Genomic DNA, 23,474 nt, shown 5'->3' with positions numbered 1-23,474 from the left:
TGTCCAGTACAGTACTTGAGTGAATTTACTTACATTCCACCACTAACGATAACTAGTTTGAATGTCAATGCAGGCTTGTGAGTGTTGTGACTTAAATAATATCCTTTAAGAAACATGTTATTTGAAGTCTGCTTCATTGTTTTTTTTAACAGTCTTGGTTGAAGTTCTTACCTCCCGCCACTAGGGGCCGCAACCGTTGTCACGACTGTGCCCGGCCCTACGTCATCAACGCGCGCCGACACACCGCCACACGGAAAATACGCGACCGCGACCTTTTTCAGTGCTTCAAACCGGCCCGAGTTCGTTTATAATGTGCATTTAAAGATGATTTAAGATGCTGTGAGTGTATTTGTGAGACTTTTGGAAAGACAGCAGAACAAGAAATGCTTCGTTGTACGCTGGTGGTTTGCGGCAGAGGAGTCGTTAAAAGGGTGAGTAATACGTTGACGTTACACTCACATGTTTAATAATCATAAACCTGTGAGACATCTGAGTTTAAGTGAATAACACAATGGAATATGAACAAGAAGAATGGCCTGAATATTTTAATTTCATGTTAAATATTTAGACTAAAACCCTGAAATGTTAAAACTTATATTTAGTCCTTTTTTAAAATAAGTTAGATCATTTTTAATCACTTTTCTTATTAATTGATGACGTATTTCTCTTAAGTGCTCTATAATTATAGTTTAGTGCTAAACAAATAAAATGTCTCCCGCACACGTTCCTCTTCACTTGCATTCAGAGATATTAAAAAACAATATTTTGGTCCATAGACCAAAACATTTGTTTGCTAGTTAGACAAAGTAAACAAGACATAAATATGTATTGATCGTGTATTGATGCAGTGTTATCAGGTGCTTGTGACTGTTAGCAGGTATCAGTTTTCTCCTTGTGTGTTCTTGTGTTTAAGCCGCTCCACTAACTAGGTGTCTCCTCCTCAGCTCTCCTCCTCGTTCTGCAGTGAGAGCGCTCTGCCTCCCAACCTGCTGCTGCCAACCAACCTGGTGGATCCTTCCAGACTAAGTGGGTTCAAACTCGTGTGAATATGGATTCAGTCTCCACGTGTCAGCTGCGTGTTGCTGTTTGTAGTTGTTTCACCTGATATTTTAATATCTTTACATTAATTTGATCCTCCTCACCGTCAAATAAGAGTTTTTCTCTTTGCATTCAGAATGTATATCTAGAATCAGTTCTCCTGTGAGATCAGACTCATTAATTAAACACTTAGTTTATTTAGAGCCTCACTAGCTACGGGGACAACAGTAGCTGCTCTTCCTCTAATTACAAATAAATAAGCTTAGACAGCTCTATACATCAATCAAATAATAAATCTCCATCTGTTGAATAAATAAATGTCTCAACATTTTATTAATAAACTACTTTCCATCGTCAGAAATCCTGTTATGGAATCAAACGGCACTATTTCTCAATAACTCACTGTTCTCTGTAATGAACCAGTCCCACGTGATGATGTGTCCCAATCAATAAGTCACTCAGTTATACTTCAGTAATCATATCCACACATCTCCTCGTGTGTCTCCTCCTGCAGAGCGGCCTCCTCCTCCTGCAGACTGCTCCCTGCCTCTCCTGAGGAAGTGCGACGCCGTCGTTCCCGCTCATCGCAGCGGCGTCCGGGCGTGGGTGGAGACTCTGGAGAGGCGGGACAGCGAGCCGCTGGGTTTGGCTGAGCTCCACCCGGATGTGTTTGCGGTGCCTCCGAGGTGATCTTTCATCCGGAGGGCGTTGTTAGTGTCTAGTGGAACACCAGAAGGAAAGTCTCAGTTCATCCGTTTGTTTGTTTCCTCTCAGGCTCGATATTCTCCACCAGGTGGAAACATGGCAGAAAAACTACAAAAGAGTTGTAAGTTACTGATTCACTCATTTCTGAATGTTTTATTTATGTTCCGTGAGTTCTTTTGACATCCACGTCACTAACGGTTCTTTTGATATCCACGTCACTAACGGTTCTTTTGATATCCACGTCACTAGCGGTTCTTTTGATGTCCACGTCACTAGCGGTTCTTTTGACGTCCACGTCACTAACGGTTCTTTTGACGTCCACGTCACTAACGGTTCTTTTGACGTCCACGTCACTAACGGTTCTTTTGACGTCCACGTCACTAACGGTTCTTTTGACGTCCACGTCACTAACGGTTCTTTTGACGTCCACGTCACTAACGGTTCTTTTGATATCCAAGTCACTAGCGGTTCTTTTGATGTCCACATCACTAACGGTTCTTTTGATCTGTCAGAGCCACGCCAACACAAAGATCCGGTCCGAGGTCAGAGGTGGAGGCAAGAAACCATGGAACCAGAAAGGAAGTGGACGAGCTCGCCATGGAAGCATCCGATCCCCGATATGGAAAGGAGGTGACTGTGGTTCTTTCTTCATCAGCTAAATGTCAGCTGTTTTTTACTTTTTTCACCATACCATACTATACTATACTATGACCTTTTTCATGAGCTTTTTTGGATGTACTCTATATTTTTTCTATATCGAGCTGGTTTCCTCTCAAATGATTCTGAAGTTGTGACTCAGAGGAGGTCTGACAGGTGGTGTGTCTTTCTCTCTCAGGTGGGGTCGCCAAAGGCCCCCGAGGGCCCACCAGCTACTTCTACATGTTACCCATGAAAGTTCGAGTTCAAGGACTCAAAGTGGCTCTGAGCTCCAAGATGGCGCAGGTACCTCAGACCCGTGGACTTGATGTTGTTGCCGTGTCTTTGCCGTTCTTGGGGCTTTTTCTTCTATATCTGCTAACCCTGAAAACCACCGCTCATCATGTTTTCTGATTGCGTTTGTTTGTCGCAGGACTACCTTCACATCGTGGACTCTTTGAACATCCCCACACCCGACCCTCGGTACCTGCTCGACCTCATCAGAGAGAAGCGCTGGGGAGAGTCGGTGTTGATAGTCGACGTGTGAGTATCCTCAGCTCAAGAACAAACTCCACTTTTGTGCTTCGCTCGGTCTGCTGACGTCGTCGTCGTTGCTTTCAGAAATGAAGACTTTCCCGAAAACATCCTTCAGGCGACGGCGGGTTTGAAGACGGTGAACATCATCCCAGTAATTGGTGAGTTATCTCTCTCTGATGCCACACAGGCTGTGGAGCCAGAAGCTACTTTTTTGGTATTTTATTGGGAACAAGTTGCATTAATACTGAAAGTTCCACTGAAAAAAGTGTGCAAGGAGAGCGTGGTTTCCATGTTATTTCCATGTATTTCCTCTCGTCTCTTGTCAGGACTGAACGTCCACAGCATGCTGAAGCACGAAGCCGTGGTCCTCACTCTGCAGACGGTGAAGTTTCTGGAGGACAAGCTGCTTTGGCACGACCAGCGCTACACCCCTCTGTACCCGTACAAACTGCCCTACTCCGATGCCCCGTAGACGACACAGAGTCACCTGTAATATATGCTGTTTGTGTTTTCATGATGTTAAATGTTTAAAAAAGAAGAAATCATCAATAAATAACACCATTTATACAAAGAAACGGAACATGTTGCACTGTTACTTAGGATATTTGGGAAGTTACTCACTGAAGTAAATTTGTTCAAGAAAACATTTTTGAAGCAACTTCTGACGACCAACTTGTTGCTGCAACAATCTAATAGAACGGTTATTGACCTTAAAGTGACAGATTTGTATTAAAGGGGGGGCGTAAGCGAGCTAGGCTAACAGTTAGCAGTCAAACGGGGCAGAGGATATGAACGGTGTTAGCTAGTTAGAGGCGTTTTAACTGGTGTGTTAACGTCACTGGATACGGGTTGGTTAGTTGTTAACTACGGGTTAGTCAGCACAGCACCAAGACAACGAACTGTGAAAGTTTGAAAGATTGTAACATGGGTTCAGTTGTCGTCCATTAGTAAAACAGCAAATGACAAACAATTCAATGGTCAGATAATAATGGCCGACATCTTTACATGAACATTTACAAAATGTAAAGTCCTGTGGAGCAGCTGGATCCTGGATGATGAACCTAAAAATGACTGAACATGTGACAATAACTTAATTACTCCAGCCCCCCCCCTCCCTTTCTCCTCTAAATCCCCCTTTTCTAACTAAATCTTGAAGCCATAAAGGACAATATCAACCATTTTATTGTCACTTTCTACTGACTCGGGGCATCAAATTCAGTTTCATTTCAAAGTAAAGTACACTCCACCCTGCTTAGAGAAGCCCCCCCCTCCTCCTGCTTAGAGCTTCTCATGAATAATCAGGACTTGGTAACGTCCTCCCCTTCCAGCAGGCGGTGGGGTTTCAGTCAGGGGGGGGGAGACTGACAGGTGGACCGTCCGTGAGCGCCGTCTAATCTGGGGGAAAACAGGGACTTTTTGAGCGTCTTCCTCGGCCCTGGGAAAGACCATGGCTCTCTCTAGGATCTGTCGGGAGTCTTTGCTGGTGATTTTGCTGCAGATGATGCTGATTTGCTCGGCTCAGGTGAGGAGATGTCGGTGCTCTTTAATCCTGCGGGGGAAAGTCTGTGGAGCGTTTATAGAGAGCATGTTGTACTTTATGGTCCTTTACTTCTGAAGCGTACGAATAATTTAACAAAGAGACTCTGAGGCCAACGTCTGTGGCATTATTGTGAATCTCTTGTCATATTTGATATTCCTGTTGGCTTAAAGCTTATTTTTGCTGTTCAAAGTAGACTTAATGTTCTTTACTGAACCTTTTTCCTCCTATCTTTCACTATATTCACTATTTAAAATGACCTGTGTGTGTTGCTGTAGTGCTTTTACTTAAAATCCGTCTTTATTAAGTGTACTTTAATTCATTTATGGGTTTAGTATTGGATTTTCTTTGACCATGTTTGTTGATTTCATGACGATCCATTTCTATAATCAGTAAGTGACTCGAGAATGTTGAATTTGGGAGACTTTGAGGTGTTTTTTCAGCAAAAAACCCCCAGCATTATTTACAAAAGACTTCAATTATGTCATGAAGTTTATCTAAGAAGTGGTCCAAACTGGGGTCCATTCATCCCAGTGTACGCACCTGGAACCAATAAGGTCCAGTCAGCACCAGCAGTCTGGTCTAATGGGACTATAATGGGGAACCAGGTTCAGTTTCCTGACCTTTCCCCTCACTTCACCCGAACAATGAGACTCTGTGTGAGCTGCAGCTCCTCCGGCAGTCACTGGGAGAGATTTAGAGATGAATTTCAGCGAGAGTAAAAAGTTAATTTTTTTTTTTTTAATGTGTGTGTTTGTTCTGCAGAGGGGCCCGGTCGGTCCCAGAGGCCCCCAGGGGCCGATCGGAGTAGCAGGCGTGCCCGGAGTGGACGGCATTGATGTGAGTCGCCTGTTTCAGAATCGCAGACTTCTTGAGATGTGGGGCTGAAGCTGTGGATCAGTGTGTTTCAGTGAAGCAGGCTCTCTATTGTTGAGCTGTTTTAACGATGGAGTCCTTCACGCGACTTCATCCCGTCTACGTACAGAATCACGTCCTGCTCTGAGGTCAAGCCACCCAACAAGCTGCTGCTTTATGAAACTGCAGCGAGGTCATTTAAATGCTGCGCTATGAGCTGGAAATTATTTCAAAAACTCCATTTAAATAAACTTGTATATGTATCATGATCAGAACAAAAAGAGCTGTTTTTCTTCGTCCCTGAATATAAAACGAAACAGAACCACAATCAGGGTTTCACGAGTTAAAATACCCACGATGCACCAACAAGTCAGTAGTTCGGGTTCTTTTTATTTTCGCATATTCTTATCAACATGAAGGTTTAAATGCTGCTTCAAAGTCCTTTTCACACGTCCAGGGATCACGTTTTAGTGGAGACGATATGAAGCATGCGTGTGTGTTTTATTAAATAGCAGAATTGAACATATGCCAGGTTATAGGAACCCTTAATTCCAAGAATTTATAATCAAATGGACCTGAGTGTCTGATCTTTGCACCAAGCAAATAGTCTTCAACAAGTTCTTTAATTGTTCCTCCTCATCTGCTTACGTTCCTCGTGCATCTCCAGGGCGACAGAGGAGAAGACTCCACAGTGAACGGAGGACCGGTGAGTGGACTTTTGATTTTCTCCCTTTCACATGCAGAAGTGTTTGAGACGTTCCGCTGACTTTGCTCCCAATCGAACGGTGCGTTAGACGTGAGGTGAACTTTCTGCTTCCAGGGTCCTGATGGTGACAACGGCAGAAACGGAACTGCAGGAGCTGCAGGCCTTCCGGGCGCAGAAGTGAGTGAAGCGACGGTGTTTCGGCTCAGACTGGTACCTGGTTAGAAATGTTTTTCTTTACGTCAAAGGTTCCGTTGAGTCGGCAGCTTAAACTCTCCAACAAGAGGACGTATTGAATCTCTGTCAGATCTGAGCTGTTCAGATCTGCTGCTGCTGTGTGAGCAGCTTGTCTTTGCTTCCACTGAGAGTTCCTTGAATAAACCAATCTGGGCTATTTAGGGGAGAGTCTCGAGTCGCTTCCTGACAGAAACAGGGGTCCTTTTTGTGTGAGACATCGAGAGGGGGGGGGGTCGGCTGCACCAGAGACAAGTACGGACAAGGCGGTGCAGAATGGACTCAGTGTGTCTGCGGCGCTGACGGTGCTGAGAACAGATTCAGAGCTTCATGTGGATTGAAACTTGTGGAAAAAAGCCCCCCCCCAAAAAAATGTGTATGGAGTTTTCTAGACCTGCAGTAGCATAAAATACACCAGACTGTATGCACTGAGGAGATAAGTACACAGATAAGTACACAGCTCTTTGTTATTGTGTGTACTCTTTGCGGTCTCTGGCTGATTGTTTGCTTCTCGGTGTCTTCCTGTTTCCTGTCCTTGCTGAGGCCTCTGACCAGGTGGAGAGTGTTGTTGAGAGTTATTTATGGAGGATGGCAGGTGAGGGGAGGAGCTAATGGAAGGAAGGCCACGCCTCCTCCTATTATCAAAATCATTTTAGTCTCCAAAGACGAAACGCAGGCAGAGGAAGTAATCAGAGGAAGTTTCCTAACTTTGAATTCACGTCATTGATTCAAGAGGATCATTTCTTGTTGTATTTTATGACTCATTTCCATAGTTTTGATTTTAGGTCAATACTTATGACAATCTAAACACCAAATTAGATGCAGAGATCTGGGAACCCTGTGAGAAACAGGAGGCGAAAGATGGTCGAACATGTTGTAATGAAACTCCCAGGTTAGCCCAACATATTCAAAGTCGGGCAGATCGGGCAGTTTTCTTTTGATATTTGGGAATTTTGTAGAAAAAGGAATGTGTTGCAGGAAAGGTCAGCGTTCACCATGTTGAATTCTGTATTTAAAGCATTTGATTTCATCATTGTGTGTTTTTCTTGATGTCATCTTTGTAGGGACCTGTTGGACCTCCTGGAGATCCAGGCCCAGTGGGCCTCAAAGGACCAAAAGTAAGATGATCATTGCTGCATTCTATTGGATTCATCTTTCTGTTGAATAAACATATATTGTTCCATATATCTGTCAAATTCAACGGATTTGTTGTTGTTTGTTTTCAGGGAGATTCTGGGCCACGTGGGCCTACTGGAGAACCGGTAAGTACAAATATAAACCAGAATTACATTACATAGTAATCACCATAGTCATTTTCTATGCAGACGACCTGCTTTTCTATGTTTTATATCATATAAACTGAACATCTTTGTGTTTTGGACCAAAGAAACTAGATATTCAAAGAGATCTCTTTGGACTGGATGAACATTGTTCTTATTTTCTAGATCAAACATTTAATGGATGAATGAAGAAAAGCTTACTTTTGTGTTTTAAATAACCCGTACATATTATCACAATAAGCCAAATGTATGTGAAGCTATACACTGAATTCACTGTGTCAGCACAAGTAATAACATCAAAGACACAGGCTGCATTCATTTGAACAGCACTGCTCACCAGATTGATTTCTGTTGATTGATCTCAATCTGACTCTGAACCCCTGATCTCTCTCACAGGGTGTAGGACCTGACGGGCTGGATGTGAGTATATATACAACATATTCAGTGGGTGTGGGTGAGTAAAACATATTACAGTCCACTTGTTCCACAGCTGCTGATACTACTACTGCTACTGCTACTACTACTGTTACTGCTACTACTACTACCACTACTGCTACTACGACTACTACTACTACTACTACTACTACGACTACTACTGCTACTACTACTACTACTGCTACTGCTACTACTACTACTACCGCTACTGCTGCTACTGCTACTACTGCTACCACTACTACTACTACTACTGCTACTACTACTACTGCTACTACTACCACTACTACTACTACTACTACTAGTAAAGTTGTCGTGGAGTAAATGTATATAGCAGCTGAGTATTACTACACTGTGGTATTACCTGTATTCATATTGATACTTGACATATATTAAAGAGTGTTTCGGTGTTTTCGAGGCTTCATTGATCAGATTGTTCATCAGAGTGTTTTGCTGTTTGCTGACAGGGCATCCCGGGTACAGACGGGCTACCAGGTGAACTGGGCAAAGTTGGACAACCTGTGAGTACATGTATGATTTTAGTATGTGAAGTTTGTCATGTTTATATTCACAACTGCACATGACAAAGGTAAGCAATGAACACATTTTAAAAGGTCTAAAGAACGTAAACATTAAGTAAAAGCCGCTGTTATTCTCAAATCTTTAATCGTTTTAAAATCTCTCACAGGGAGCAAGAGGCAAGAGAGGTCAAGTGGGTCTTCCTGGTGCTGCTGGGCCGCGGGTAATTATTATTATTAAAATATTATAAAAACAAACACTGACTCTCGATGAGCAACGCTGTTTGAAAGTAATGTGTTTCTTATTTGTTAACAAAATGAATGAATGATGTAAAGTTCATTGTGTTGCGTTTCTTTCTAGGGTCCTCCGGGTGTGTATCAGGGCGAGGACCTGGTAAGATCCCAAAGCAGATTCATTTACAACCATTCCAACAAAACTGCTTTGTGCCTCGTCAAAATAAAAGCACTTAGTATATTGTTAAACATTGCTACAACTGTACACTGTGCGCACACTTTAAACTGCGAGAATGAAGACTATTCTGGATGATTCACAGTTGATAGGAAGAAGAATAAAACCCATAAACATGGCTGACATATATATGTTGTTTATCTGATTTCATGGTTTTAAACCTGTCTTTTGGTCAAAGTTCTGTAATTGTTGCTGTAGGTATTTTCTCATAATCATCAACGATAAAGTAAAGCACAAACACATTGTAGTAAACCATCAAACGCATTTGTTCGTTTGCTTTCTCTGTTAGCTCATGGGGGGGTCACTGGACAGTGGAGCCCCCTAGTGGCAGGGCTCTTCCATGACCTCAAATAGGCTGTTGTGTTTTTCAGTGTCCCAACGCCTGTCCCGCCGGACTCAACGGACATTCTGGTCTCCCCGGCATGAAAGTGAGTGAAACGTCACGGAGGGCTGACATCACTTTGGTCCCTCGTTGACTGCTCATTAGCACCTTTTCACTGTCCCGTTTCTACTAAATGACAAATGTCACTTCTTACAAGAAGTCACATGACTTGGACTTGAGTGTCAGGACACAAACCACGAAGGACTCACGTTACTTTACTGAAGACCAGCTGGAAGAAAAGATACCAAAGATGATTTAGTTTGCGTACAAAAACTACGCGGTGGTAAACAAAAAAGCAAATCCCAGTCTGCAAACCGTCTTTACGTTTGGTGAATTAGGACTTGTTTAAGACTCTGAACTCATAGTTCAGGACTTGGGACCTTCTCGTGACAACACAATGATTGGATTCCATCTCTGCTTCCTGCCCGTCTGTCTGCAGGGCCACAAGGGGGTTAAAGGGGAATCCGGTGAGCCCGGAAGACAAGGACACAAGGTAACATCCTGTCCCTCTCACAGCCTCTATCATCTCATTCCTGCAACAGATAACAAAGATGAAAGAGAGCAGACGAAAACATGGATCGGTGTCTGTCGCAGCTTGACGTAACTTTACGCTGTCTTTCAGGGAGAGGAAGGCGAACAGGGACTGCCGGGTGAAGTCGGAGCTCAAGGACTACCAGTAAACTATTCCACCGTTCTCTCTCTCAGCATGCTTCACAATGAGATGTCTCCTCCTCACAGTCAAACACATCAACATGGGGCTTTTCTGTGTCTTCTCCTTCTACCCGCTGAGTGATTTTTAGGGCCAAGGTGGACCAAGAGGTCTCCAAGGAATAACCGGCTCCAAAGGAGACAGGGTGAGAGTGGTCGAGCGTGTGTTAGGATGAACAATCCAGAAAACGTTCATTATGTTTCATCCAACGGAAAGACAACATTTACATAAATCCAATCCTGATATCTTTTGAATATCTATTCAACTTTTTCTGACGACGACAAATGTTTCCGTCTCCACAATCAGGGACCTCGTGGGAAACCAGGTGACGGAGGTCCTCGTGGGATCCAGGGAGGCCCAGTGAGTCCCCGTCTTTGTCTCACCTCTGTTGTTATGAAGACATAAATACTGACACTAAAACGTCTTTCAGGGCGACGTGGGTCAAAGAGGAGCCATAGGTGAGCCCGGACCAGCGGGAGTGCTGGTAAGATCCTACACCAAGAAACAAACGGTGACGTAGTTGAGCTGCTGTAAAGTTATGGACTTCTGAACCATTTCTGCTTGTTTTATTCTTTATAGGGGGATCAAGGTCCGTCGGGAATCAAAGGAGTGCCAGGGCCAAAAGGAGAGCCTGTGAGCAGCTCTTCATCTAATCAATCAATCAATCAATCAATCAATTAATCAATCAATCAATCAATCAACTTCTCAATCAAACCTCACTTCTTTCTGGTCCACAGGGCCTCGCTGGTCCAGATGCCCGTGAGGGGATACCTGGTCTGCCAGGATCCAAGGTACCTACCAACCATTTATTTATATATTTTACAGCAGTAGATATTTTTTTGTTTTGTTTGTGTTTTTGTGCTTTTAGATAGAACGTATGTCATCTCAACATTTGTTTCTATTTTTTTTTTTTTAGGGTCTTACAGCTAAAAATGGGTCTCCAGGTGATGCTGGCCCACAAGGACTTCCTGTAAGTGTGACCGTTGACCCAGAAGCATCCCTGATTCACCACTAACAGTGTGAGCGGTTTGTTGATGTTTGACATCGCTGTCTTCATGTAGGGTTTGCCAGGCGCTTACGGACAAAAAGGAGTCAGCGGTGCAGCGGTATGATCGCATTTTTATTTTGATTAATAACTGATATTTCCAACACTACAACTTTTACTTCTGACTATTTCTAGATTGTACGTTTTTTTTAAAGTTTTTCTCTTTTTGTCACCAGGGTACCACGGGTGATCCCGGCATTGTAGGAGTGATGGGGTCTCCGGGGAAACAAGTAAGTTTAAAGCAGGTTGAAACACGTGTTACAGTAAAACTAATTTAATTTCAGAATAAAAGCACATTATAAAACCAGACGAAAACTAAATTTAGTCTTTTAACCGGTTTAAGATATCTTAAGAATTGGATAAATTCCTCATCTCAAGCTCCACTTGAAGTACAAAGCGATGCCACTGACATTTTGTCTTCCGAAGCTCTGATAAGTATCTGATTCGATGCTGTATTTGCTTCCAGGGCGAGCGAGGCGACCAGGGAGAAGTGGGACCAGTCGGAGCCCGAGGAGGACCAGTGAGTCAGCTGCATCTACGTTTCAACTTAAATCTGCGAGACACAGTTTATCTTCCTGGGACAGGAAACAGGTTTCACTTCCTGCCCCCGGCACCTGTCACTCATCCTGATGATCTGAATGATCCTCAGAGTTTCTGACCCAAACACTGACTTCCTGCTGTGTGTCCAGTAGCTCCATCATCATGTAATTTTCTTTTCTCTCTCTCAGGGTGGACGAGGAGAGAGAGGGCCTGACGGGCCACTAGGATCACCAGGACCCAGGGTAAGACTTAGTCTAGTATCAGGGATAAGATCTCCCCCTACACCTGGAACACCACACCAACGGCCGACGCAGCGTCAGAGGATGAAATCACTGCACAGGAGATTTTACAGAAGTAGCAACAACAGCTGGAAACAGAGATGATACTGAGTGGGGAAAAAAATAACACATCAGCAATACATAATTACAAGAGCAAGTGCTCTGCATGAAAGTAAGTCTCCATCAGATGCATTTTAAAACCAGGTGTAAATATAAACCAGCTTATTTTTTATCAAGTCATAATGTAGATAAAAGCCACATTTTCCACTATACAATATTGGCAATTAACTACATCCTTAGTTACAACAAATAAAGATTAATACATTTGAATACACAGGAAAGTGTCAAAAGTAGTGAGGCCCTAGTACAGAACCCTGTGGTACTCCAAACATTAGTTATACGTCATGCATCTCTCTGTGAAATGATGGCTTATGTTATGTTTAAACTAAGAAGAAGACTACTTCGTGAAAAACCTGAATCACGAATATGAAGAAAAGAGTATTGTTATAATCATAGAGATATAATCAGCTGGTCAACTCCTGTCTGTCCACAAAGTTTCAGAGAAGGCGAACAAACTATGGGCGTCAACAACATTCCTTTTTTGGACGAACTCATTAAACCTGAGAGGAAAACAACAGGATTATAGTAATACTGTCACGGGAAAAGATTAGACCATGGATGGATCGTGAAGCAGATAAATATATATATATATATATATATATATATATATATATATATATATATATATATATATATATATATATATATATATATTTTGAAGCTAAACTCAAAACATAATAATCCCGTAGACGTGAGTGACAGCTAAAGGGCTAAAGTGCTAAAGCTGAACCTTTCTGCTCAGCCTTGTGCTGCTGCAAAAACCTCGGCTCTACATCAAACTCGAAGATCAGGGCCCCGAAATACAAAGGGAGCAATCGGTGTTCATGAATACCAGCTCCTATCCTGAAGGTATTATTGAACACGAGGATCGTTCACCAAGACAAACCTCGCATCTGGGAGCTAAAGCCTCGTGCCGTGCTTTTATTAAAGAGTGACAGGTCTTTTATGAACTTCTGTGGCTGCAGTTAAGTCTGTAATCCGCCGGTGAGCGGGCATGAATGGCCTCTTGTTACAGAAATCCAAGGGTTGTTTCTGCAGCTCGGGGGGGGGGGGGGGGTATCAGAGCAGGAAAAGAAGCTGAGAAGCCCTGAAAGAGCTCTCTGTTCCCCAGGAATGCCTGAAACCCGTTGGCCCACTGTACACCACAATCAGAACCCACACACACCCAGAAACATGTGAGGGAGGGGGGAATGGTTTGATGACTGGGGGGGTGGGGGGGTCTTCAGGTCCTCCCAGCCTCACAGATCAGATGATGTGAAGCTGGACATGTTTTTATTTTTTCTGTGGATGTTCTCAGGTTAAGATGGGGGAGGTGACTCTTCTACAGCTTCACACAGTCGGCCTTGTGTTATGAATTGGAGTGTGTGTGTACATTCTGTGTATTTAACTGTTTATTTGTGTGTGTGTGTGTGTGTGTGTGTGTGTGTGTGTTTTAACAGGGAGGCAAAGGGAACCCAGGCCTTCCCGGACTTCCTGGCCCTGCTGGTTATCATGGCCAGAAGGGCGACAGGGTAAGAGACACAAAATTACTCAAAGGTGAACCTCAAAGGTGAACAGCCAAAAGAGGCGCTGGATCAATGCATTTTGTCATTTCTATCACATGAGGTTTGTTTTCAAATGTACCCCGACTCATAATTTAGAAAAACTGTCTCTCCTTCAAACACCCCATACTTATGTTGGATCGTTATTTCTGTCTATGGTTGAGTTAGTGTGGAGCTGTGGTGGGAACACCGACCAAGATATTTTTAGGCGACCGAAAAGGTTACAATTAACTGTCATGAACTGAAAACACACTGAAAGGGTGAAAGTTGTAGAACCAAAACACAAACAACTCCAAGATCGGACAACGCCGTGGTAGAGACCTGTCAATCAGTGTGTAGCCCCGCCCCTAAAGCATCCCCTGCTTTATGGTCTGTTTGACTCTAAATGGAGCATAATGTACTAAATGAACATCATGCTGTATTGAAGAAGACTGTAAACTAGAGATTGAGACCATAAACTCATGTTTACAATGTTTACTGAGGGAATAAATCAAGAGAGAAGTAGAGTCATTTTAGACTAGACTTCTATACAACCAGAGGAGTCGCCCCCTGGTGGACACTAGAGAGAATGCAGGTTTAGGACACTTCATTGGCTTAGAGCACATAGAGCAGAGAAGTCAATCAGCCAACTTCCCCTTCCTCTTAGATCCATGCTGCCACCAAAGATTTTGAAAGTCCAAACGGCTGTACTGTATCGTAATATATCTGTAAGAACAGATGCTACAGATGTGTTCGTTTGAAGAACATTAAGTCGTATCAGATAATCAAATACTCCTCATGTTCTTATTCCTCAGGGAGCAGTCGGCCTCGATGGTCCAAAAGGAGACCAGGTGCGTTTCATAGACCGCAATATTACTACGCCCGTCATCAAAACTCAGATTACAGAGTGTTGAGTTGTAGCGCACTAAATGCCAAAATACGCTGTCACGCATTTCCATTTTAGGGATCTGCAGGTGCTGAAGGAACAGCAGGAGATGCCGGAGAACTGGTGAGTGATCGGCGACTGTTTTCACGCGGTCAGCAGTATTTGTTTTGTTGAGGTAGAAATATCAACCTGTCAGTGTGTAGTTCTGGAAAGTCCAAATCATTAAGATATGAAAAAAAGTCTTGTACATCATTTTTTTTCCTTTCAGTCGCAACTTTCTGCAATAAATTACAAATCTTTTCCCTTACAGGGCGATCAAGGAGAACCAGGAGAGAAAGGATCGGTATGTTCTCCTAAACAGACCATCACAGCTCTTCAGATTCTCAGAAGATCCTTATTTCTTTTCTGATATAATTTGCATTGTTTGTTTACATCCTGCGACAGCGTTAACAGCTCAATCTGTGGCTTTACTGCAGCTTTGTACGTGAAGCGGGACATTCTGAGTTTGCCACAGCTGATGCTCCTTGTTAGATTTATAGTCTGGATCTGTTAATCATCCGGTTGATTGCAGACGGGCCCGCCGGGAGAGACGGGGAATAAAGGATCTGAGGGCGGCAGAGGTCAGCAGGGGAAAGAGGGCAAGCTGGGCCAACCGGGACCGCGCGGCATGCAGGGCGACATGGGAGTACCAGGCCTGCCGGGGCCGCAGGGACCAGCGGTGAGATGCGTCTTATCTCCAAAATGTTCTGTTTTTTGCAATATGTTCCCTCAACTGAAGGACTCTTCTGGACTACCTTGAGTTCTGGTGAGAGTATAAATCATTATCATGACGTCTAAGCTTTACTTTCATGAGAGTAGATAACATTCGGTTTTCCAGAGGCAACGCCTCCGGGCCACGTTTGTGATATTCACCGATAAAAGTGAACAAATGTGCTCATCGCTGTCGACAATCCTCTTCTTCTTCTTTTGTTCAGGGAAAATCACCGACAGATACGCACATCAAGCAGGTCTGCATGAGAGTGATGCATGGTAAGTGTCTGTCAACGGTGCATCCTTATGTATGTCATATTTTCTAGACTAATCTAGAATTTCTATTTATTAAATGAAAGTCCTTCTTTCCTGCCTTTCAACAAGCTCCATATAATGATGGAAAAATGACATTTAAAAAAGATAATACACAGTGTTCCTGGAACTACTTTATGCTGGAGAGACAGCTCAGATGAACGCTGATAACGCTTCTGAATATGAACGTCCAACGTGTCCTCCCGTGTCCTCCCGTGTCCTCCCGTGTCCTCCCGTGTCACAGAGCAGCTGGCCCAGCTAGCAGCTAGCCTGAGCAGGCCCGAGTCCGGCATCTCCGGAATACCCGGACCCCCCGGCCCACCTGGACCTCCGGGCCCCTCCGGAGAGAACGGTTTCCCCGGACACACCGGATCTCGAGGACTGCCCGGTCTGAAGGGTCCAGCTGGGCTATTGGGTCGCAAAGGACCCAAAGGTGAGTTCCAGATCAGAAGGTGGATTTGTGACTTTAAGGTTCTTTCTGTCCGGGAAAATCGTTTGATCTCGTCGTTATTTATATCCTGTTCTGACCCACTTCCTCCTCCGGGATCAGTCAGGTTCATCTTAACGTTAACGAGGGAACAGACGACGTGTGAAGTCTGAGCGCGAACTCTCGGCTAAATTTGGCAAATTCAATTATGTGTGTCCCTCCTGGTGATGGTTTTTCGTTTCCTCTGTGCAGGGGACATGGGGGACAGAGGGGACAGAGGACCCACAGCGAGAGGACCCAAAGGAGCGCCAGGTGCCCCCGGTCAACCAGGTAAACGACTCGTCACGACTAAGAAACATGACTTTAGAACGAAACGTCCTCAATATTACACTCTGGTGCACACTCAGCATTATTCAACGAAGGCCAAGTCGGTGTTTATCGTCGGACACTGTGTGTGTGTGTGTGTGTGTGTGTGTGTGTGTGTTAACGTTCCGCTCCTCTCTCCCAGGTGAAGCCGGGCGAGCGGCCTACGGCTCGGACGGCCGTGACGGAGAGCGGGGGCCCCGCGGCGTCCCCGGTGTCCCCGGTGTCCCCGGGCCTCCCGGCACCGCCGGCGTGAACGGCTACTGCGAGTCGTCACAGTGCGTCCTCCCTATGGTGGCGTCACCGGTTTCCGCAAAGGACTCCGGCATGAAGGGCCCCGGTGACATGTGAGGAGCCGGAGGAGGAACCAGAACCAGAACCGTGGAACATCTGTCCGTGTTTGTCTTTTGTATTTGGTGAGCTCATCTGGAAAAGTCGCTTAAGTCGTCCTGAAGCCGATCTTTGTGGTTATAAACTGACATGAAGTGGACAAACATCAGCTGTCGTGTTCTCTGGCCTTCTGTACGTTCATGTAAATGTGTCAATACGCAAATTATACAGCTGGAAGACGAACGTTCTGTTTGTGAGTGTTTCTGTTGTTTGTCCACTTTAACCCCCCCCCCCTCTAAATGTAGGACATGTTTGATAATTGCTCTTGTTTTTGTGGAAACCTCTCTGGCAGTTTTGTATGACTTCTTATTTATTATATCAAGGTTCAAGGTCGACGTCTTCGAGTTGTACAAAGGAGGAAATAAACACCTTTTGATAACCTCGTGCATGTCTTGTATCGACGAGTATAAACGGCCCGAAAAACAACCAGGACTACGCTTTAATACACCTGGTGGTTACTGGACAGAGACGAAATATAGACTCAATATGACTCTGTCTGCATAAATAAAATGACGTTATGTAGAGAGCGAGACCAGAAACCAAAGGATTCTCTTTACCCCCAAAACTTTAGAAACAATCAAACTAAACTGCACCAAAACACAGATAATTAATGTAATATATTCTTCTTTATTCTCAACTGGTTTGTATAAAATAAGTATATTAAATATTCCCTGGTCTATAGAAAGTCTTTAAAGAACATATTTCTTCCTGCTGTAATAATGTAACGATACAGCGATTACATTTGATTGATGTAAATGTCACATTTAACTTAACCAAAATACATAAAAGAGCTGATTCAGTCTGTAGTAAACAAACACATAAGTGTCTATTATTATTATTATTATCTCCTAATGTGTTTATGGTTATTGTGAGACTAATACATGTCACTTGAGTTTGAGGTGGACCTGGATCTCCACAGTGAATGAACCTCCATTCAGACTCAGTGTGATGATGATGATGACAATAATAATTCATACCCGCTGACCAATGAGCGGCCATCTTTGTTTTTCAGTGTATCATTTATTAATGTACTCTCACAGGTTGGTGAACAGGTACAACTTTGTCGCTCACGGTACTAAATCACACATCCATTGATAGTATAAATAGCCAACCTAATAATAATAATAATAATAATAATAGTACACATTTTCAAATACATAAAATCATCAAGTATCCAAGTCTTTAAGTTACAGACATCAAATAAAAAGGCGTACAAAATATCGCAGACGTTGGAAGTCCAGTTTGAAGCAAAACAGATTTTAAAAAAAAGAAGAAGAAGTGAAACATTTTGGACATGGCAGTTAATTAGTAAACAGAAGGTTTGATAGAGAAAAGAAACACAATTCCTAGACTTTCAATTGACAAATATTGCAACAATTAAGCGTTGTATATTAAAAAATAGTTACTGAAAGGGCATAAGTGAGTGTAAGACTTCCTGCACGAGACAAAGGCAACGATTTCTAGGTTTGTTTTTAGAGTTTTTCTTTTTGTTCCGAGTAGAAAAATGAAACCTTTTTCCTAAACGCCGGCGGGGCGGTTCTCCTCCTCCTCCTCCTCCTCCTCCTCCTCCTCCCGCCTCCACTGCCTTCGTTCCACTTCGATTGTAAGGCATTTATGGATGAACCATCTGATTTTGAAGGAAGGCGTTCCTCTTTCTCCTCAGTCTGGAAAACGGGACCGGAAAGAATTTAACGGGATGAAAATTTTGCTCACGTTTTGAAGTTGTTGTTGTTGTTGTTGTTTTTTTAGCACATTCTCAGGAAGATGTAAACGTACACGGGCCAATCGAGAACCTTTGGGCAAACAAGTAATCCAACATCTCTACAATGATACACGACTCAGCGCTGACCCTCTTAATGGGGTTCTTTTTAAGGGGGGGGGGGGGGGGGGGGGTTCCAGTTCACACAACTCATTCTTTTCTTTCTTTTTTTTTGACACTTGATTCTGAACCTGGAGAGAGAGCAGAGGGACAGTTTGACGTGGTTTCCCAAAGTAAAATACTTCAACACAATGACTAAGAACACAAGCCTGCCAGGTGGTCAGCTAGCCAGGTGGAAACTGAGGGGGGGGGGGCTCTACTGGATGCAGCAGGTATTGCGATGGCCGTTGGAATCTTTGAAGCGCAGGCGCATCTTTGGACGATATTTCTCCAGGTAGAACAGCTGCTTGCTGTTGAACGCTCCTCGACGCTTCCTGGAGGAGACAGACAGAGACAGAGACGACGGTGAGGTGATGTCTGATGTCTGTATTCATGCTGCCTTCATGTGATCAGAGGAGTTTGGTAAGATAAGCTTGTGTGTGTGTGTGTGTGTGTGTGTGTGTGTGTGTGTGTGTGTGTGTGTGTGTGTGTGTGTGTGGCAGAAACACTGCATGTCAGAGGGTGAGCGGTCTCTGTTACACAGTTTGACCACCAGAGGGCCCCGTCGGCTCACATCCTGGTCACAATGACCCAAGTGTGTGTTCATAACACCTCTATCCTGTCATATCTGTTGCTGCAGGTTTATTTTCAGCCTCACACGTCTGCATCGGCTTTCAAAATAAAAGACTCTTCTTCTGTGCAGTGTCTACACACACACACACACACACACACACACACACACACACACACACACACACTAATATGAATATGTACAATATTACAAAGTAGTTGTGGGTCATGTTTCTGTTCCAAAAGGAGAAACGTTGAAGTGTCATACCAGACTTGGATGTAAGCATGTTTTTATTTACGTAGTGTGCTTAATGCAGGACTGCATGGAAACATGAATATTAATGTTCATCAGCCAAGTTAACGGCTTAGTATAAATATTGGCTTTTTTTTCCAGAATAAAAAGGCAAAAATCAGGGCTTAAAACAGGATTATCATGGGCATAAGTATTCACAATCATCATTTTAATATCTATATCTATAAAAAAATAATAACAATGCTTCCTGAAAACTCATCTTTGGACTTTGACTATTGAGGTGGACTTTGTCCCGCGTCTCACTTACTGTCGAATGAACTGGACAGCGTCTTCATATTTCATCCCACATTCAATCAAGGCGAGCGCGACCAGAACAGGAGCTCTGAGGGAGACGAGAGACAAGACGGCAGGTTCTGTTCAGTCAGCACCGCTCGTCCGGGTTCCATCGTTAACCGTCACAGGTTTAAATAAAGTTTGACCGACCATTGTTAACCTCCAACATTCAGTAAAACGTGAGACCATGACATCACTGATGTGTTTCTAGTCTCTGACGAGTTCAGCTGTCTGTCAGATCAGCTGTAGACGACCCAAGCTATAGTTTATTAATCACAATAATAACTCAATGAGACATCTACCGATTATCATAATGTGTCGACGCATCAAAATGAGACATTTGTGTAACAGTTATGGTTTCTAATAACATGCAAGAGGCTTTTTTTCTCCATATTATTCATTAGAAAATACATATTTTTACTCTTTCCAAGTTTTCCTGGAGCTCAATGTCTTCATCGTGTTTGTTCAACAGAGAAAAGCTGAATGTGGATTTCTGAAGGAAAAGCCACAGCAGAGCTCCCGCATGTAATACTCATAATACACAACGTAATACTCTTAATACTTACATAAAACATAACTCATAGTACTTAGAGCATAACGCTTCTGTGGCTCACCTCCCCAGCCCGGCCACACAGTGCACCGCCACGCAGCAGCCCGGCTCCTCCCTGAACTTCAGCTTCAACAGGTTCAGCCAATCGTCCACGATCTGGTTGGAGGGAGGAGCTCCGTCGTCAAACGGCCAATCCTAGAAGAGAAGAGAAGAGAAGAGGGGGGGGGATGATGATGATGTCATCTATCCACTTTCTTGGAAACCAAAACAAAAGAAGTGTGGACCAGCTGCAAAATGTCAAAATGTCATTTGACATTTTGCAAAACATGTTCAAGCGATCTGAACTGTGTGGAGCATCTCCAGCCTCCCTCTCTCCATCTGATCTGTGGCGAGAGACCCAGCGTACCCAGCATGCACTTCAGCGGAGTAACAGGAAATATTTATAAAGTCTTTAAAAAACTCAACTGTGAGCTCAACATTGTGGTTGCTTTGGGGGGGTTTTCTGCAGGGACAGAACATGCACTTTGTCCTGATGCGGTCCTACGGTGACGAAGGTCCGGAGGCTTCAACTCACCAGAACCTGGATCCCTTCTTTCACCACCAGAGCGGCGTCATAGGTGGCCTCACAGACTCTCACCACGGTGGTCACTCCATATTTCTTCAGCTCCTGTAAAAAGAAAAGAAGAAGAAATGCATCAACGGGTTATTAGAAAGAGATCTCAGGCAACACGGACGCACACAAGCAACGCAACTTGATTGTGAGTCTGCAACGTGTGTCTGTTGTTAGGGTAGACGTCAGCTGAGGCTCACCTCGATGAACTTGTTCAGGGTGGCGTTGGTGGGATTGTGGGTAATGAGGAACCTCATGTTTTTGTAGGTGATCTCCACAGGGGCCGGTCTGTTCATACGAGCCATTGTGACAAACGTAAAAAAAAGAAGCAGAAGAAGAAGAAGAAGGAGAAGAAGAAGAAGAAGAAGAAGAAGAAGGAAAGTCTCCACAGAGTAAAAACACGGATGTAAACGCTCGGTTAGAGTCGGAGGGAATGTCAGAACAGAAAGGTCCGACGAGCCTCGAGAAACCCAGAGACGCAAGTCCTCCGGTCTTCTTCAAGGTTGGCTAAAAAAAAATTAAAAAAAAAGAGAGAGAATGTGGAAAATTTAGGAAGTTTTTGGCCGAAAAAAAAAAGGGGCGGACAATCAGAAAAACAAGCGAAAAGCCCTCTCCTCTGGAACAAAAGAAAAGAAAAGGAAGAGGAAAAACAAGGCTGGTTCCACCTCGGTTCTGGCCAGGCGGAGAGCCGACGGGGGCGGTGTGCAGCGGGTGAAGTTACCCCATCCAGGCCGAGGTGTCGCTGGTTCTGGGAGGCGTCCCGGTCCTGCCAACGGTCCCGGGGGTTCCCTCCCTTCCTCGCGGCTCACGCGCGTCGGATCGAGGGCGAGTTGGGCCGTTCACTCGTCTGCATAGGCAGCGTGCTGAGCCTGGCAGTAGTCCCCACTGCCCTTCAGAAACTCCATAAATGTGTGACCCAGAACACCACAGAACTGCTGCAGGAGACACAACAGCATCAATTTAGAACACAACACAACACACACACACACACACACACACACACACACACACACACACACACACACACACACACTTTCATTCAGACTCATTCACTTGACGGAAATATAAAAGTTCTAAATATTCAAAGCTGGAAGCTGCAATTGATGATTATTCCCATCGTGGATTCATGTCTCCATGAATCATTTTCTCTCTTCATACGTCAGCTGATCCAAAAGCTCAGTTTCAAATGTCTTCTTATGTATTTATACACATTTGAGAAACTGGAAGTAGCACTTAAATAATGATTGTATTTTTCAAATTATTGCAGATTCAACATCAAATCAACGTTTCTCACAAGAAGCAACAAAACCAAAAACAGACAGGAGACAATGTCTTTGTCTACTGTTTTCTATTTATACTTGCATATACATACATATATATGTACACATATATATATATGTATATTTAGTTTCTTGCAACACAGCCACCACACAACCCTGCCATAAATAAAATGTAAAGTAATAATAATAATGATGATTTAAAGCTGTCTCTATATGATACACTGTTACACTGAGGTGAACACCTGTGAGTGTTGTGTTGAAATGCTCAACGTTAATAAGCAAGGCACTAATCACCGCCAGGGTGCGAGGGTTGGATTTTTTTCTAAAAAGGAGCCTCTGACAGAATATGATGGAGGCTATAAAGATGACAACATCAAAAAAAAAAAGAAGAAGAAGGGAACAACATGAGTGTGTTACATAAAGTGACACCATGTAATATCTTACCTAATGGCTGCTGCTGTACAATAGGGAGGATGTGTCATATCTGACATCTAGGTCAGAGCTGTGTGCTCACCAGAGGCCCTCAGCAGCGCTCTAAACACGCACGCTGTTATTATTATTATTATCATCATAAATCTGACTCACTGCCACTCAGCACTCATGAGGGAAGATCATCCTGTATTGGTCCCACAGTGGGGACGAGTACAGGATTACAGCTGCATAGTGGAGTATTATATATATTTATATATATATATATATATATATATATATAAATATATATATATAAAAATAAAAAGTGGATAGTGCAAACAAGTCAAAAAACAAAATCAAAACAAGTATTATAAGTAATAAAACGGTAAAGAATATTAAATAAGTCAAAAATCCACAATAACTAAAATATTGTATACACAGACAGAATGATTGTTGTGTTGCTCAGTGTATTTATATTGCTGTGTATTTATGTTTCACAGATTTGTTAGTGTTTTCATGTTTGCCCTTTAAACCCTGTATCTGTACGTCCACTGACACGACATGTTTATGCTCCAAATACTAAAAAACAACAAAACACGCTAATCTTTTCAGTGCTTTGTTAATCCGGTATTTTCCGGCTGAAAAGCAGCATTTTGGCTAGAAAATTACGACACGGCGAATAAAAGAGAGCTCTAAAATGACGAAGAGGAAGGTGACATAAAAAGATAAGAGGAGGCGAGAAGCGTAAAAGGAGTGTTTTAAACGGATGACATGACACTAGGAGGCTGTAAAGTGTCCTTTGTGTGAAGGAAGGATAGACCGGGCGCCATCATCTAACGTTAGAGGCCTTTAGGTGGACGGTCGACATTCACGCTGCTTTAAAAAGGCGACAAAATACGACGCCTCGTAAAAAGCAGCGGGCGGGCAGTCTGTGTGGGAAAAC

At 43.5% G+C, this 23,474-nt stretch overlaps 3 protein-coding genes across 3 annotated transcripts; 2 read left to right on the top strand and 1 right to left on the bottom strand.

Moving 5' to 3' along the window:
- Positions 1–235: 235 nt before the first annotated feature.
- On the top strand, positions 236–3,496 carry mrpl4 (mitochondrial ribosomal protein L4). Its single transcript, XM_068727539.1, has 9 exons — positions 236–431; positions 945–1,026; positions 1,553–1,724; positions 1,813–1,864; positions 2,256–2,373; positions 2,579–2,685; positions 2,813–2,922; positions 3,001–3,074; positions 3,243–3,496. Exons 1-9 carry the CDS (start codon positions 384–386, stop codon positions 3,386–3,388), a joined length of 909 nt encoding a protein of 302 aa, XP_068583640.1. The 5' UTR covers positions 236–383; the 3' UTR covers positions 3,389–3,496.
- A 785-nt stretch (positions 3,497–4,281) lies between these two features.
- col9a1a (collagen, type IX, alpha 1a) lies at positions 4,282–17,039 on the top strand. The gene is made up of 32 exons (XM_068727520.1): positions 4,282–4,438; positions 5,219–5,293; positions 5,976–6,014; positions 6,129–6,191; positions 7,310–7,363; positions 7,472–7,507; positions 7,922–7,945; positions 8,425–8,478; positions 8,646–8,699; positions 8,837–8,869; positions 9,316–9,372; positions 9,766–9,819; positions 9,949–10,002; positions 10,127–10,180; positions 10,342–10,395; positions 10,466–10,519; positions 10,615–10,668; positions 10,773–10,826; positions 10,952–11,005; positions 11,097–11,141; positions 11,257–11,310; positions 11,547–11,600; positions 11,809–11,862; positions 13,458–13,529; positions 14,354–14,389; positions 14,503–14,547; positions 14,735–14,767; positions 14,996–15,142; positions 15,399–15,453; positions 15,731–15,919; positions 16,166–16,243; positions 16,422–17,039. The coding sequence occupies exons 1-32, from the start codon at positions 4,364–4,366 to the stop codon at positions 16,625–16,627; spliced, it is 2,064 nt and encodes a 687-aa protein (XP_068583621.1). The 5' UTR covers positions 4,282–4,363; the 3' UTR covers positions 16,628–17,039.
- A 625-nt stretch (positions 17,040–17,664) lies between these two features.
- On the bottom strand, positions 17,665–21,149 carry ptp4a1 (protein tyrosine phosphatase 4A1). Its single transcript, XM_068727546.1, has 5 exons — positions 21,041–21,149; positions 20,805–20,897; positions 20,295–20,425; positions 19,655–19,729; positions 17,665–18,859 (listed from the first exon to the last, which is right to left on the bottom strand). The coding sequence occupies exons 1-5, from the start codon at positions 21,143–21,145 to the stop codon at positions 18,742–18,744; spliced, it is 522 nt and encodes a 173-aa protein (XP_068583647.1). The 5' UTR covers positions 21,146–21,149; the 3' UTR covers positions 17,665–18,741.
- Positions 21,150–23,474: the final 2,325 nt, after the last annotated feature.

The sequence above is a fragment of the Cebidichthys violaceus genome, unplaced genomic scaffold (assembly GCF_023349555.1).
Source record: "Cebidichthys violaceus isolate CVI_PGR_0920_01 unplaced genomic scaffold, fCebVio1.0.p SCAF_4, whole genome shotgun sequence".
NCBI classification, from domain to species: domain Eukaryota; kingdom Metazoa; phylum Chordata; class Actinopteri; order Perciformes; family Stichaeidae; genus Cebidichthys; species Cebidichthys violaceus.
The sequence above is the reverse complement of the archived record's forward strand: the minus strand, read 5'-3'. Positions and strand labels throughout refer to the sequence as shown.